The sequence below is a fragment of the Gorilla gorilla genome, chromosome 15 (assembly GCF_029281585.2).
Source record: "Gorilla gorilla gorilla isolate KB3781 chromosome 15, NHGRI_mGorGor1-v2.1_pri, whole genome shotgun sequence".
Taxonomy (NCBI): Eukaryota; Metazoa; Chordata; class Mammalia; order Primates; family Hominidae; genus Gorilla; species Gorilla gorilla.
This window is the reverse complement of record NC_073239.2, coordinates 82625316-82638306: the sequence shown is the minus strand read 5'-3', so window position 1 is coordinate 82638306 and position 12991 is coordinate 82625316. Positions and strand designations below refer to the sequence as shown.

At 35.9% G+C, this 12991-nt stretch overlaps 1 protein-coding gene across 6 annotated transcripts in view; it reads right to left on the bottom strand.

The window, feature by feature from the left end:
- Window positions 1-1593: 1593 nt before the first annotated feature.
- FUT8 (fucosyltransferase 8) overlaps window positions 1594-12991 on the bottom strand; it is a 401412-nt gene continuing 390014 nt past the window's right edge. For all 6 annotated transcript variants that reach the window (XM_063698317.1, XM_063698318.1, XM_055362109.2 and 3 more), the window contains 2 exons: window positions 11354-11504; window positions 1594-2652 (listed from right to left, as the gene is read on the bottom strand). In XM_063698317.1, coding sequence (XP_063554387.1) covers window positions 2335-2652; window positions 11354-11504 — 469 coding nt within the window. In that variant the 3' untranslated portion in view covers window positions 1594-2334. The remainder of the gene's footprint in view (window positions 2653-11353; window positions 11505-12991) is intronic.

The following is a 12991-nucleotide window of genomic DNA, read 5'->3' as shown; positions in this document are numbered from 1 at the left end:
TGTCAAATTTACCAGAAAAGAATTTTAAAGCATAATTTAAACTCATTGAACAGTTATTTGTTCTCTACTGAGAACACATAATTTTTTTATTTATGTGTTCTCTACTGAGAACAATTTTTTTATTTATGTGTTCTCTACTGAGAGCAAATAATTTTTTTATTCACTACAGTTATGTTCAATGTTTTGTTCATAGTTACGTTCATGGTTATGTTTATTTGTTATGTTCATTTGTTATGTTCAATGTTCATAGTTTTATTCACTACACAGTTATGTTCAATGAAAACATGCATGTAGTGAATAAAAAAATCTCAGTAGAGAAATATAAAGAATTAAGGAGAAATTCTAGAACCAAATGATAAAATGTCAAAAATTAAGTCTTCAGTTGAAGACTCCCTTTGGGAAATACTCCTTAATTTATTTCCTTCGTATCTCTGTTCTTTGGTCCTTTCACCCCGGAACTCTGTCAATTTAGAAGGAAAAGAGACTAACTTAATTTACCTTTGGATCTTCTATAAGGGCACAAATCAGATCCACAGTTACTGATGTTCCAATGACATGTGAGATGTGAGTTGCAAAATAACTCATAATCAAAATTACCTCCGCTCAGTTGGAGATTGTTTCAAATGACTTTTATTTGTACCAAAACTAAATGGAAAATTGCTTGCTGACACTGTAGGAAGTTAATTTCTTTTTTCTTTGGGAGGCTTGACTTGAGAAAAAGAATTTAGTTAAGTTTGGTGGTGAAATTCTATATACAGTATTTTCATTTGGTGAAGATATGAAGGCCAGGACTAATAGCTTTTCTGCCTAGGATCCCTAATATTTCACACTAGGCCTGATAGTCGCTCCTACAGAGGCGACATTTTTCTTTTAGAATGTAGTAACTCCTACCAGGCCTCTGTAGGAGGCAGGCTACATACAATAAGGAAGTGTTTTTATGAGGAGAAAAATGATGCTCAGAGACAAAGCATCAAAGTCTTATTTTCTGAAGTGATTCTAACATGGAAGTATTTGGAAAAGATAATCCCAAGACTCAATCCATTGGGAGTCTCCCATTGGTCCCACTTCTCACTTGGTCACCACGTTCTGCACACTATGAGACATATACTTCTGAAACAGCCAGCTTCCCAATCCCAAAGATACCTGGTACTCTCAAAAGCAGGGCATGATAGGCTAGGGCAGAAATTGGTTCCTGGATAAAACAGGACCCTACTCACAAAAAGCGATAATAAATACATTAAGAAAGACTACCAAACAAACCTCAAATGGTTTTAGAAATGGAGGTGATAGCTTCTCTGGGAGCAAGGAGTTATGATTATTTCACTCAATTAAAACAATGTCCAAAATATGAGAATGAAAGCTCCCAAACAGTGTTCTTAGCAATTTTGTAATGTGCACCAATGAAAATTGGTTTTCAGTATTAAAATGGACCAATGTCTCTGAGTTAAGAATTAGTTACTATATCAGAAACAGGAAAAAAAACAAAGTAAATAAGCTGAAAAACTAAAAAGCTCCTCTTTTTATCACAGTTCTTCCACATAAGGCTGATCAACATATCATCCAATGATATAAAATTCTAGAAACTTTACAAAATTCCTTTTTAAAATTTATTTTTTGTTATCAAAGAGAATGTCCAGAAACATTGAGTACTAAAGAATTTGTTCATGGCATTGTTTTACAAAATTTTCTAATGGAGAGTGAATATTTTATTTTCTGATGTATTCTTCACTTATTAATGATGAGGTCAATGAACTGATGCAATTATTTAAAAAAAAAAAACCAGACAACCTTATAAAGGAAAAAAACAAAAACAAAAACAAAAACAAAAAAACCAAACGTCCATTCTCATTCTGAATCTGTTGACTGGAGTGAATTCAGTGGTCACAATACCACCACCAAATAAGAATCAACTTCCTCAGAGTAAGGAGCTGTTCAGGTCTTCTCAATAGTTCACATAGGTCTCTCAGATATAGGCACCATGTTTTAAGTCTCACACAAAATGTCTGTGTCACTTAAATTACACAATATGGCAGTGTTTGTCTTATGGGGACATATTGAAAGAAAGGGGCAAAGTAGAAAACAACCTGTTTGCATGTTATATGTGAGTACATTATTGTACTGTGCATGGGTATGAGGGCATTGCAGCCCTTGTTAAAGAGGAATTCCACCAATTGAAGCCTCTGTCAGTTCCCAGCTGCTCTTGGTGCTAAGAGTATCTACTCATATAACCTTATTTTGTTAGATCAGAGCCCTCTTCATCTACAGTTTGGCTCAAATGGTTTGAACTGAGTTTGGTCGAACTGAGTTTGGTCGTTTATCTCTTCCATCTGAGCTTTATTTCTCAGCCTCAGGATATGTGGGGTACTTGACCGTTTCTATCTTCTCTCGAACTTTGTAGGAGGGATATAGGCCCGTCCTTCCCAATTTCCTGTTGACACCTTTAGAATAGCCATCCCAATGATTTCCAGCCACACCAATGATATCTCCAGGTTCCATGGGAATTTCATCTGCAGTTCGGGGTTGGTGAGCATAAATGGCAATTTGATTGTGGGCATTCTGGCCCCCAAAATAGTAGATGTCATCTAAAGAATGGAAGTTTGCAGAGGCATCAGGATGTAGTGTTTGCATAATTTCATAAGCAACTCGACAGACCTTGGGAAAGAATTTAAAAGAAATTGTTAGTATATAAACACTCTCCTTCACAGCAATCTAAAAGCCCTTGGCCAAAAGGATGGGCTCTAGGAGTTAGAGGTTGAAAAGTAGTGGATTCTAGTCACAAGCTTTCAGTCCATTTGCTCTCAGAAGATGGTACAAGTCATTCTTCATCTCTGTGTCTGGATCCTTTTTCAAATAAAAAAGAAAAACTCACGAAAGATTATTACAACTAAAATCTCTCTATCTCTATATAGTACAAAAGAATTTAAGAATATGAATTAGTTAATTTTAACAAACATTTATTAAGAGCTACATACACAGTGGTCCAGCTAGGTAGGCACTCATGATACCAAAATGAGTAAGACATAGTTTGTGCCCTTAAAGAATTTGAAGTTTACAATTAGGATAAAAAAACTTAACACAAATGCTGATGGTCCCTTTCCTTCATACACTGTTAATCAATCACACATTCTCGTCTGCTAATTTATAACTTGGTGTCAGAACTGTTTTCTTTTTTTTTAATTATACTTTAAGTTTTAGGGTACATGTGCACAATGTGCAGGTTAGTTACATATGTATACATGTGCCATGTTGGTGTGCTGCACCCAGTAACTCGTCATTTAACATTAGGTATATCTCCAAATGCTATCCCTCCCCGCTCCCAGAACTGTTTCAAGAGAGATTCATGTAATTACTGACAATCAACAAGCACTGGCAAGTGAGCTAAAACACATCAGCAATTTCTGTTCTAAAAAGTTTTAAGTGTGCTGTGTAGAGAGTGGCATGCTTGGATGACATAAACTAGGCAAGCCTTTGAGGAAATGCATCACCCTGATTACTATAGTTTTAAGGCTACTTAAAAGGTCCCTATGTCCAAAGAATACCTTCTCTGCTCACTGGATAGCAGGTGAAATTCCACAATCTGAGCTTCAATCCTTGAGGTTAATGCTTAGTAATAAAGTTAAACTAAACTATCACCCAATTTAAGCAATTTATACATTGTGAATAGAGAATAATGCAACTCAGATGAAATTTTCCTATATCTCCAGTTGTGGTAATCTTGGTTAATAATGTTTTATTGTCACTATACCAATACTTTTGCATGTATTTAAAATGACGCTACTCATAGTAATTGCTTATCTGCTCAGTGGAGCAATTTAGGACTACCCAGCAGTCTTTTAAAACCTTGGCATCTATGAAGATTAAAAACTTGAATGGTGATATGGTTTAGATCTGTGTTACCCGCCCAAATCTCATGGTGAATTGTAATCCCCAATGTTGGAGATGGGGCCTGGTGGGAGGTGATTGGATCATGGGGGTGGCTTCTCATGGTTAAAACCATCAACCCTTGATGCTGTGGTCACAGTAGTGAATTCTCGTGAGATCTGATTGTTTAAAAATATGTGGCACCTCCCAATTCTCTTCCTCCTGCTCCAGTCATGTAAAGTGCTGGCTCCCTGTTTGCCTTCCGCCATGATTGTAAGTTGCCTGAGACCTCCCCAGCATCATGCTTCCTGTATAGCCTGCAGAACCATGAGCCAGTTAAACCTCTTTTCTTTATAAATTGCCCAGTCTCAGGTATTTCTTTTTAGCAATGCGAAAACAGACTAATACAAATGGAGATGCCTATTCTTATCAAATAAAATCTGACTAGGTTAATCATCACCTCAACTTAGAGAATCTGAATTTCAGAAAACTTTAGGGGCAATTCTCAAATGCTATATATAATTTGCAAATGAAACTACATTTAGACAATATTTTTAATTTTGCAGATAGGCAACTAAAACACAAGGAGATTAAGTGATTTATGCAAATTTTAGTGATAGAATTTCAACTAGATATAGAACCAAAATAATAAAAACCTTGCTTTCAGATTTATTAGTTCAACAAAGATTATATTGGCAATGTCATTTTACAATTGAGATCATTGGCAGAATACTGAGACTATAATAAAATAGGGATCAAAAAGATTTGGAACTTTTGAATTTCAAATTCAGCCAAAGGCTCATAGAAGGCAAGCAAAATTAAGTGGGACTCAGGAAAAGAAGAAACTAAATAATTAAAGCAGCTCCAATAATAGCAAACTACAATAACAATGACAGAGGCTAATATTTACTGAGCTTTTGCTAACTGTCAGACATTGTTTTTAGATATTATCTAATGTAATTAGATTCCTTTCAGCATCCCCATAAAATTCTATCATTATGTTCATTTTACAAATGTCAAAGGGAAGTTAAGGCATTGCTCAAGGTTATACTAATAAGTGGTAGATTCAGGTTGGAACCTAGGCAGTCTGCATATGCTTGAAACCGCTATATATATTTTCTCTTGTAAATCTTATTCTCCATGTTCATATTGTAACACCAGAAAGATATAGCATAAGACCAAAGACAGCCTTGGGTAAACCTGACAGTCTTCTTTTCAGGGTGTCTTCACCCACTCTTCAGTCATCCCTAGCCAGGAATGCAGGACCTTGTGTTACTCTTAGGATGACCACAATCTCTACTGTGACAATGAACCGTGATGTGTTTCCTCCTCTCCACTCTTAAACGTCTTACTGTCATAAAAACAATATCGCACCCTGTCCCACACCCTTAGAGACCTGATTCTTCTGGGGATAATCCTAATAATTAGTGTATGTTTTGCTATCAAGAGTTGTTCATGTGTTAACCTTGGTGGATAACAGAACAGTTTTCTTAAACCAAAGAAATAACTATTATAATAATAGTAGAGATTTCAGACACTGAGGTGGCCCATTATAAAAATGACAAATGTGACTGTAGGCCTCTGCAAGCATACCAGTGCTACACAGGTGTGGCCCTTTATTTTTCTCATAAGAATGACCATTAAGGATAGCAGCTGAGCTTAATGAGCACTGATTATGTCCCAGGCAGTGTTATAATAGTGTGCTCTTCCCTCACCTTGTCTCAACTCATTTAACTATTATGACAAACCTGTGAGGTACTATTATTATTCATATTTTACAGATGAAGAAGCCAAGCCACAGAAAGATTAAGTAAATTTCAAAAAATAAAAATAAAAATCCAAAAAGGAACTAGTTAATGGCAGAGCCACAGTTAGAACTCTTTCAGGCTCTTGAGTATATATTCCCTTAGGACAAACACCTAGAACAATGCCTGCCACAAAGTACGTGCTCAATAAGTATCTGTTGAATGAATATTGCTCCAGGCATAATACCAGCCCAGTAATGGAGACACAAGTCCATGGGTGATATTTAACCCTTAAGATCCATATATAACATTAAGAGGAAGTAATTTTAAAACTGTCTATATCAATCATGGGACAATTTACTGCAAAAGGCTAAAAAGATTACTGTAGTGTTAATGTTTGCATTTAGTCACTCTATGCTTCCTCTCTTCTTTCCTTACCTACCACGTGGTTTACAAGTTCAAATCACATGGCAGGTAAATGAAGGCTTGCAGCTGACGTCCATACTCAGGTTTGATGCTTGACAGGTGGCATGACTGAGAGCAGTCCATGGTTTGCAAAGCAGTGGTTGGCTACATGTAGTATGTTTAACTTTATTCTGTGTTGACATGGCACTGTATCACTTTTAGTACATCGTAAAGCACACAGTAATGGGTAACAGCAAAAATCCTGCCAAAGGATAAAACATATGACTGTATTAAAAAAAATTTTAAAAAGGGGGAGGAATCCATTAGTCTGAATTTCATCCCTTAGAAGTAGCCTGAGTTTACATAAGCCTCCAAAGCTTTCTCAGAGTAGATGGGATCTTATTTTTGTCAAAATAGATAGATAGGGGCAGGAGGATATCCTAGTATGAGAAGATGGAAGTGGCTGAGAGATCTGTGCATTTTTCCTGTAATCTGCTTTGTTTTACTATACAATAAGAGAATAAGACCCAGGTCTTTTCTTTGTTGTGAGAAACACCAGAAGGATTAATGCAGTAACAGCTGCACTGTACAGCACTCAGCATTGTAAGCTAGATAGAGCCTCTGTAGATGCAAATACTTTTCTTGTCTTCTGCTCTGGGAAGTAATCACAGAGTTCACACCTTGGGATTTCACCCTGTGCTTTCCTCCATGGTACTCTCAACAGGTATCCACTGTTGTTTCATGAGCCACATCTCAATGGAAATTCCTATCCAGAGCCATTGGTCTGGAATAGTTAACGTAGTTTTCGGTTTTGCCCTCTGGGCTTCCAAAATCTGATTCAAAGTGTAATAAGGGGAGTAGAATTGCGTGCGGATTTGGAATTAGACCAAGAGAGGCTCATGAGAGTATTGTAATAACTGCCATAAAGGGAGGTGTCATAGGGGGAAAAAAGGGATTTTGTATTATGATGACTTTTAATGGCTGAAACTACAGAGTAACACTGACTGCTCTTTAAACAATGTCTTTAACAATGTTAGTCTTTAAAGTGAGCATCTGCAACCATTTTTGTAAGTCAGATTTCAGAAAAATAAAAATTGATCCCAGAACCTGATAAGCAATATTTTCAGAAAACCTTTCTGATACTGTGCCTATCTACAACTGGGCTGTCAACTGCTGTTATTCTCCAACTATAAATTCTTTGCTTTAGATTTAAGATTCAAATAAGAAAATAGGTGACAAAGGAGATGCTTTGCACATAGGTGATTCCCAGCAACACAGAATAGGATTAATGTATTTGGTAGAATGTTTTAGAATGTAGTTGCATAGCTTTCAAAATTCACTTGATGCACTTGAAAAAATGCTAATATTGCCTCCAATTTTCATATTAAATCCTGAGGACTGTGCTATTCAATTTATGAGGCTTTTAGGACAAACTTGGCTTTGAGAAACAGATGTGATGAAAGTTAAGAGCAATAATAGTAACAAAATTAGAGAGCAGAGCCACAGTGTTGGCTTTTAAAAACTTTTCATTGAAGAAGAGAGAATTCCCAGACCTCACTTATGGATATAAAACCAAGAAAGATCAGAAGTTCTGAGACTGAGGGAGATAGGTCTAAAAACTTATGAGAAATCCCGATTAAGGTCCCACGACATTTTTGCCTGCAGTTTTCCAAACATCTAGCCTTGTATTTTTCCTTCTAGCACGGCATTTCATTCCTGCAGTATTGTCTACAATAGCTCATGGTCAACAGGTCAACTCTTTCTCACTATTGTTATATGGTATAAAATTCCTGAAAGGATAGTGTATAGGAGACAGAAAGTTTACATGAATAAAACTTAAAGATTGTCAAAGAATTATGAAGGAGATATTAAACTTGCATCATTTCCTAATATCTCTTGGCACATGAAATTACCATCTAAGAAAGTTGAGAGTTGGTTATCCATGTTTTTATTCTGGGCTGAACTTATTCTCAGTGTTTATCTTCTGTCACTCTTCTGGATGTATGGCTTTAGTCTTCCTCCATTTTCTAGAATGCTTATGACATATATAGGAAAGTCTGAAGATTAATTTCACTAAAGTCAACACACATACATTTACTTCAAATACTAAGTCTTCACTCACCTTTTGGGAATGAAGAACTTTTGTTTCTGAAAAATCACATCATATGGCAATATTCTCTTTCAATAAGCTAAACAAAATGAAGTTGAGGTGGTACACTGGCCCAGAGAAATTGTACATGCTGAATGTTAACAGTTCCTCTTCTTTACGGACCCTAAGCATTACCCATGACCACAAGCAGAGCTAATGGAGGCCTTGACTAGCTTGTTTCATGCTCCTTCTAAAATGTGAGAGCATACAGTCTGAAATGAAGACATGTGAAAAAGAGCTGCAAAATAAATACTATAGAGTGTCTCTAACAGGCAGAGATATTCCTATAACTATTCATATATATAATAATAGCAGCTAATGTGTTTAACACTGTATTGCTAGGTACTATTCACAGTGCTTTACTTTTCATAACTCCTTAATCCTCAAAAAGACTCTATACTATAGGTACTATTATTTTTTCACACGTAGAAAAATAAACCAGTTAAGAAATAGGCTAAGCAATTTGTTCAAGGACACACAGCCAGTAATTGGTCAAAGTTGGATGCAAATACAGATATCCTGACTCTACAGCACAGGTTGCCTCTTTCTTGTTCTGTGATCAGTGGTAAATGGTTTGGCATTTTATCCCATCAGTGACTTTTTCTCACGCTCTATTGGCAATGATGGCAAGATATTTCTAGGGCATTTTCAAACAATTCCAATTTTGGTCTATGTAAAGGAATCTACATAATAATCCTGCAAACAATTTCATTCACACTATAAAAACATTAAACTTTACTAAATACTTCTTTACTAAAAATATTTAAGAAAAATAATGAGGTGCAAGTAAGCTCAAAGATTTATCACTGAATATGGAATTACTCTACAACTTGAAATGCTACAGCAGTTAGTCATCAAATAAGGTACATGATAAGGAGGTAATCACATTAGGCAAACTGCCACTCACTATATAAATGTAAGGTACTTCTACTGTTAAACTTTTATTGTGAATCCTAACATAAAATATTTTGAGGTATTCAAGTCTATTTTGGGTTATGAAATATTGTTTTAATTTTGCCTAGGTTCAAATGAGTGAAATTATTTTGGGCAAACTTTGACTGCCAGGAGTTTTTAGGAACAATGTGAAATATTAAGTATGAGCCTTATTCCTTTGGATACAGAAAGTCTTCTCAGCACCACTCTTTCTTCATATGAATTGCTTCTCTGGACCCAAGGTCTGAATACACTGAAGTTGACATTATGCATAAAACCAAACAAAGTAATACAACAATATTCTCCTCAAGCCTAGACAGAATTCTACCATCATGAAGTGACAGAGATCCTGATTTGTAGGTCAAAATTGGAGTTATGAGGATCCAAAATTCTAAAGTACAACTGCAAAAAGGAAAAAAAAAGAGTAAAGCAAAAAATTTTCTTTCTATTTCAGAATAAGCCTAATGGTATTACTAAGGAGGGTTGGGAGAAGAAAAGCAAAACATGACTACAACCCTGTTAAGTCTCAGTGCCTACCTACATGTGAGGTTGGTAAACATTTAGACATGTGTATGTTTATTTAATTTTAGAATCTTGTGACTAGAACAGTAGTTCTCAACCAGGGCACTTTTGCTCCACAGGGGCATCTGGCATCTGGCAACATCTGGAGACATCTTTGGTTGTCATAATTTTAAGTGAGGGTCTTACTGGCCAGGGATGCTGCTAAATATCCTACATGCACAATACGGCTCCTCACAACAAAGAATTATCTGGTCTAAAATAGTGCTTTGGTGAGAAACCTGGACTACAGGAGTTGACTTCAGGCAGGCCTAAAATCCAGGCCTACAGAGAAGGTGGCATAGCTGGGGAAGTGACTCTTGATTCACTCATTGTAACAATAAGCATCGAGAATGTTTGGAGGTTGTTACCAGTTACATGTTCCTGTTGATCAGGCAGATGCATAGTCAGACTCTCAAAAACAGTTGGAAGGAACAAGTAGTTATAAACCTTGCCCCTTTCTTGCAGTAAGAATGGAAATGAGTTTCTTAAAGATAGGATCCGCACCCCAATTAGGGAGAAACATAAATAGTGGATGCCTTCATGGGAACTTGAAGACATTTTCCCTTCTGATTAAGATTGCTGCTACGTGTTCTGTGCAGCTATCTTTGGGTAGTAAGTTGTATTCTTATTCCATATTAAAGGAATCTGTAACCTTTGCCTGGCAAGGTATCTTTCCAAAAATCATATCGCCATCCCATCATGACAATGTGTATTGTCATATAATAAGAAAGTCTCCATTTCCTTTTACTCTCCGAAGTATACCCTTGTAAAAATGATGTGGCTTTCCTTTTTTTCACATTTTCTTTTCTCCACTTCTTCTCAGCATTTAAGCATACATTTATCTTATACCAATTTATATGTTCTGGTAATTATTCTCTAGTTATTTCATGTGTGTATTTTGCTTATTAGATTCTGGACCAGGGCAAGAACTGTATCTTCAATCTCCTTTGAAATCTCCTCTGCACCTAGTATAATTTTGAGCGCATTTAACAGCTGGTTGAATGAACTAACGAATAATATATGCATAAATGAGAGAACAGAATAAAATCCACAATAAATATTGTTATCCTGATATTCCACAGGGCATACAAAGCTGGTTGGACCCTCATAAAAACACATACACCAAACCCATAAAACATAATCATCTGCAACAATTAAATTCAAACAAAGATTGTGATATTATATTGCTTAAATTTAACATATAGTTTCTCACTTGGTAGAAATGTAATAGAACTTGAAAGGGAATTACATTTACTCTCTTTTCTATAAAGCAATCAACTGAGGTAAAATTTAGGGCATTTAAGCCTCTCAGCATCAGTGCGCTGATGTGTAGAAATGGATGGATTCTGGTTACATATTGACTATATGCAAAATTAGAAAGTATTAAGTAAGCTTAATTACTTGTTGTTTCTGTTAAATGCTGTGAACAAGCCAAGTACTTTAAACAACTCTAGTAACTGGCTTCAGTAGAGATGTAGTCAACCATTACTTGCAAACAACTAAATATTCAGTGCATGTCAATGGCTATTTTATGGGATCTTTCCATTCTTTCACAAAAGGGATCATTACTGAGTATCAGAAAAATTGCACCTGAGTCACAATAATGAACATTAACAACACATAGACACACAGATAATTTTTCTGACTCCTATACAACCAAAAAGTATTGGTTATTTTAAAATGCCCTACTGACACTTACCTGGGATGAAAAAGTACACACTAGGAAGTCTGCCTGAGAGAGAAAATGTATATCCAGGATCACTCCACGAAGTGAATTTTCTGTGTATCGATTGTGCAGTCCAGCTGACCAGGAAATAGAGTTATCACTAATAAATTCATAATTGGGGTACCTGAAAAAATAAATTAATTTATAGATGGTCATAGATATCACAGTATCCTATCAGAAGGTAGACTTTCTCCTTTGACTAAGAGCTTCTCACAGAAAGGAGACCTTTAATTATGGCATTTAATACTGTAGTTGATAAGACATATTTGAAGTCCATCAGTGGGGCAGAAACCATTCTGGAATGCCCTGTATATTAAATTTTATTGGCATATCATATAAAACACACATACACACATCAAAATGTCCTTTATCAATTCATGAAATAGCCGAAAATTGAAGTCTCCTTTTTCTTTTTGTAATGAGTGACTTTTAAGAGTTTATTCAAACTGCTTTCATATTTGGTCACTGAGCTTTTCCTTTAGAATATAAATACTGTGATAAAACCTCATTAAAATTTTTAATTTAGAATTTCTGATAATTCAGATTTGGGTTAGACTTTGTAAATGTCTTCTTCATTGACATTACAAGTTAATAATAAAAAGAAGTTAAGAGATGAATATTTTAAAAATTTGTGAGAACTAACAGTCTCCCTTAACCTGCATCCTTCTTGAAGAACCATCTACTCTTACCTAATAACAGTAATAGAAAGCCCATTCTAATATTTATGGAAGCAAATTCCATAGATGTCCACCAAGTAATATTTTGGTAGTCTTGCTAGAGATAGAGTGTGTGTTTAAAAGTATTCATACAGGATGTCTTTTGAAAAGAATCTGGAATATAACAGAGGAGGAATAAATATTTGCTGAAGGAATAATAGTTCTTATATAGAAACCCTGAAGCATCAGGAGTCAGTTTACATGTTTGTCTTCCAAACAGTATTCCAAAAAAGGTTAGGACCATGACTTATTTTTCTTTGCATCACAGCATCTAGCACTCCACACAATGCTGAGTGAATAAATACATGAACAAGTCAGTGCTACCTATGCCTGGGACTTTCCCTAATCCCCTAAGAGCTGTTTCAGTTTCTCTTCATTTCATGGCCACCAAGGAGCTTTCCCTCATTGCCTCTGTAATAATGATTGTAAAGGCAAAGTCTCTGAGCACTGTTTCAGACTGCTATTCAGTGTTCAAATCCATTTGGCCTCATTATTTTTGACAGTTTGCCTTTTTCAGCTCAAAATCAAGGAGATGAAGAAAATGTCACATTTGTTCAGAAAAGAAAACAACCAGAAATAGTTTTAATGTGATTCTTGGGAAGCTGCATACCCAGGCATGGAGCAGAAACAACAACAAAGAAATACGAAATGCTAGAGGGAGAAAGAAAGGGGGGAACTGATAAAACCAGCATAGGTTTCATCCTTGAATAAAGACTAACTTTGTCAGCATGATTTGGATGCTCAGTGAAACAAAGGAGTGATCAATTTACCAAGAAGTAACACTAACATTAATGGCCTTCCTAACTAAAAGAGCCCTCTCTGGAACCAAATCAAAAGGGTACCTAAGGCTGGGTACGGTGGCTCATCCCTATAATCCCAGCACTTTGGCAGGCTA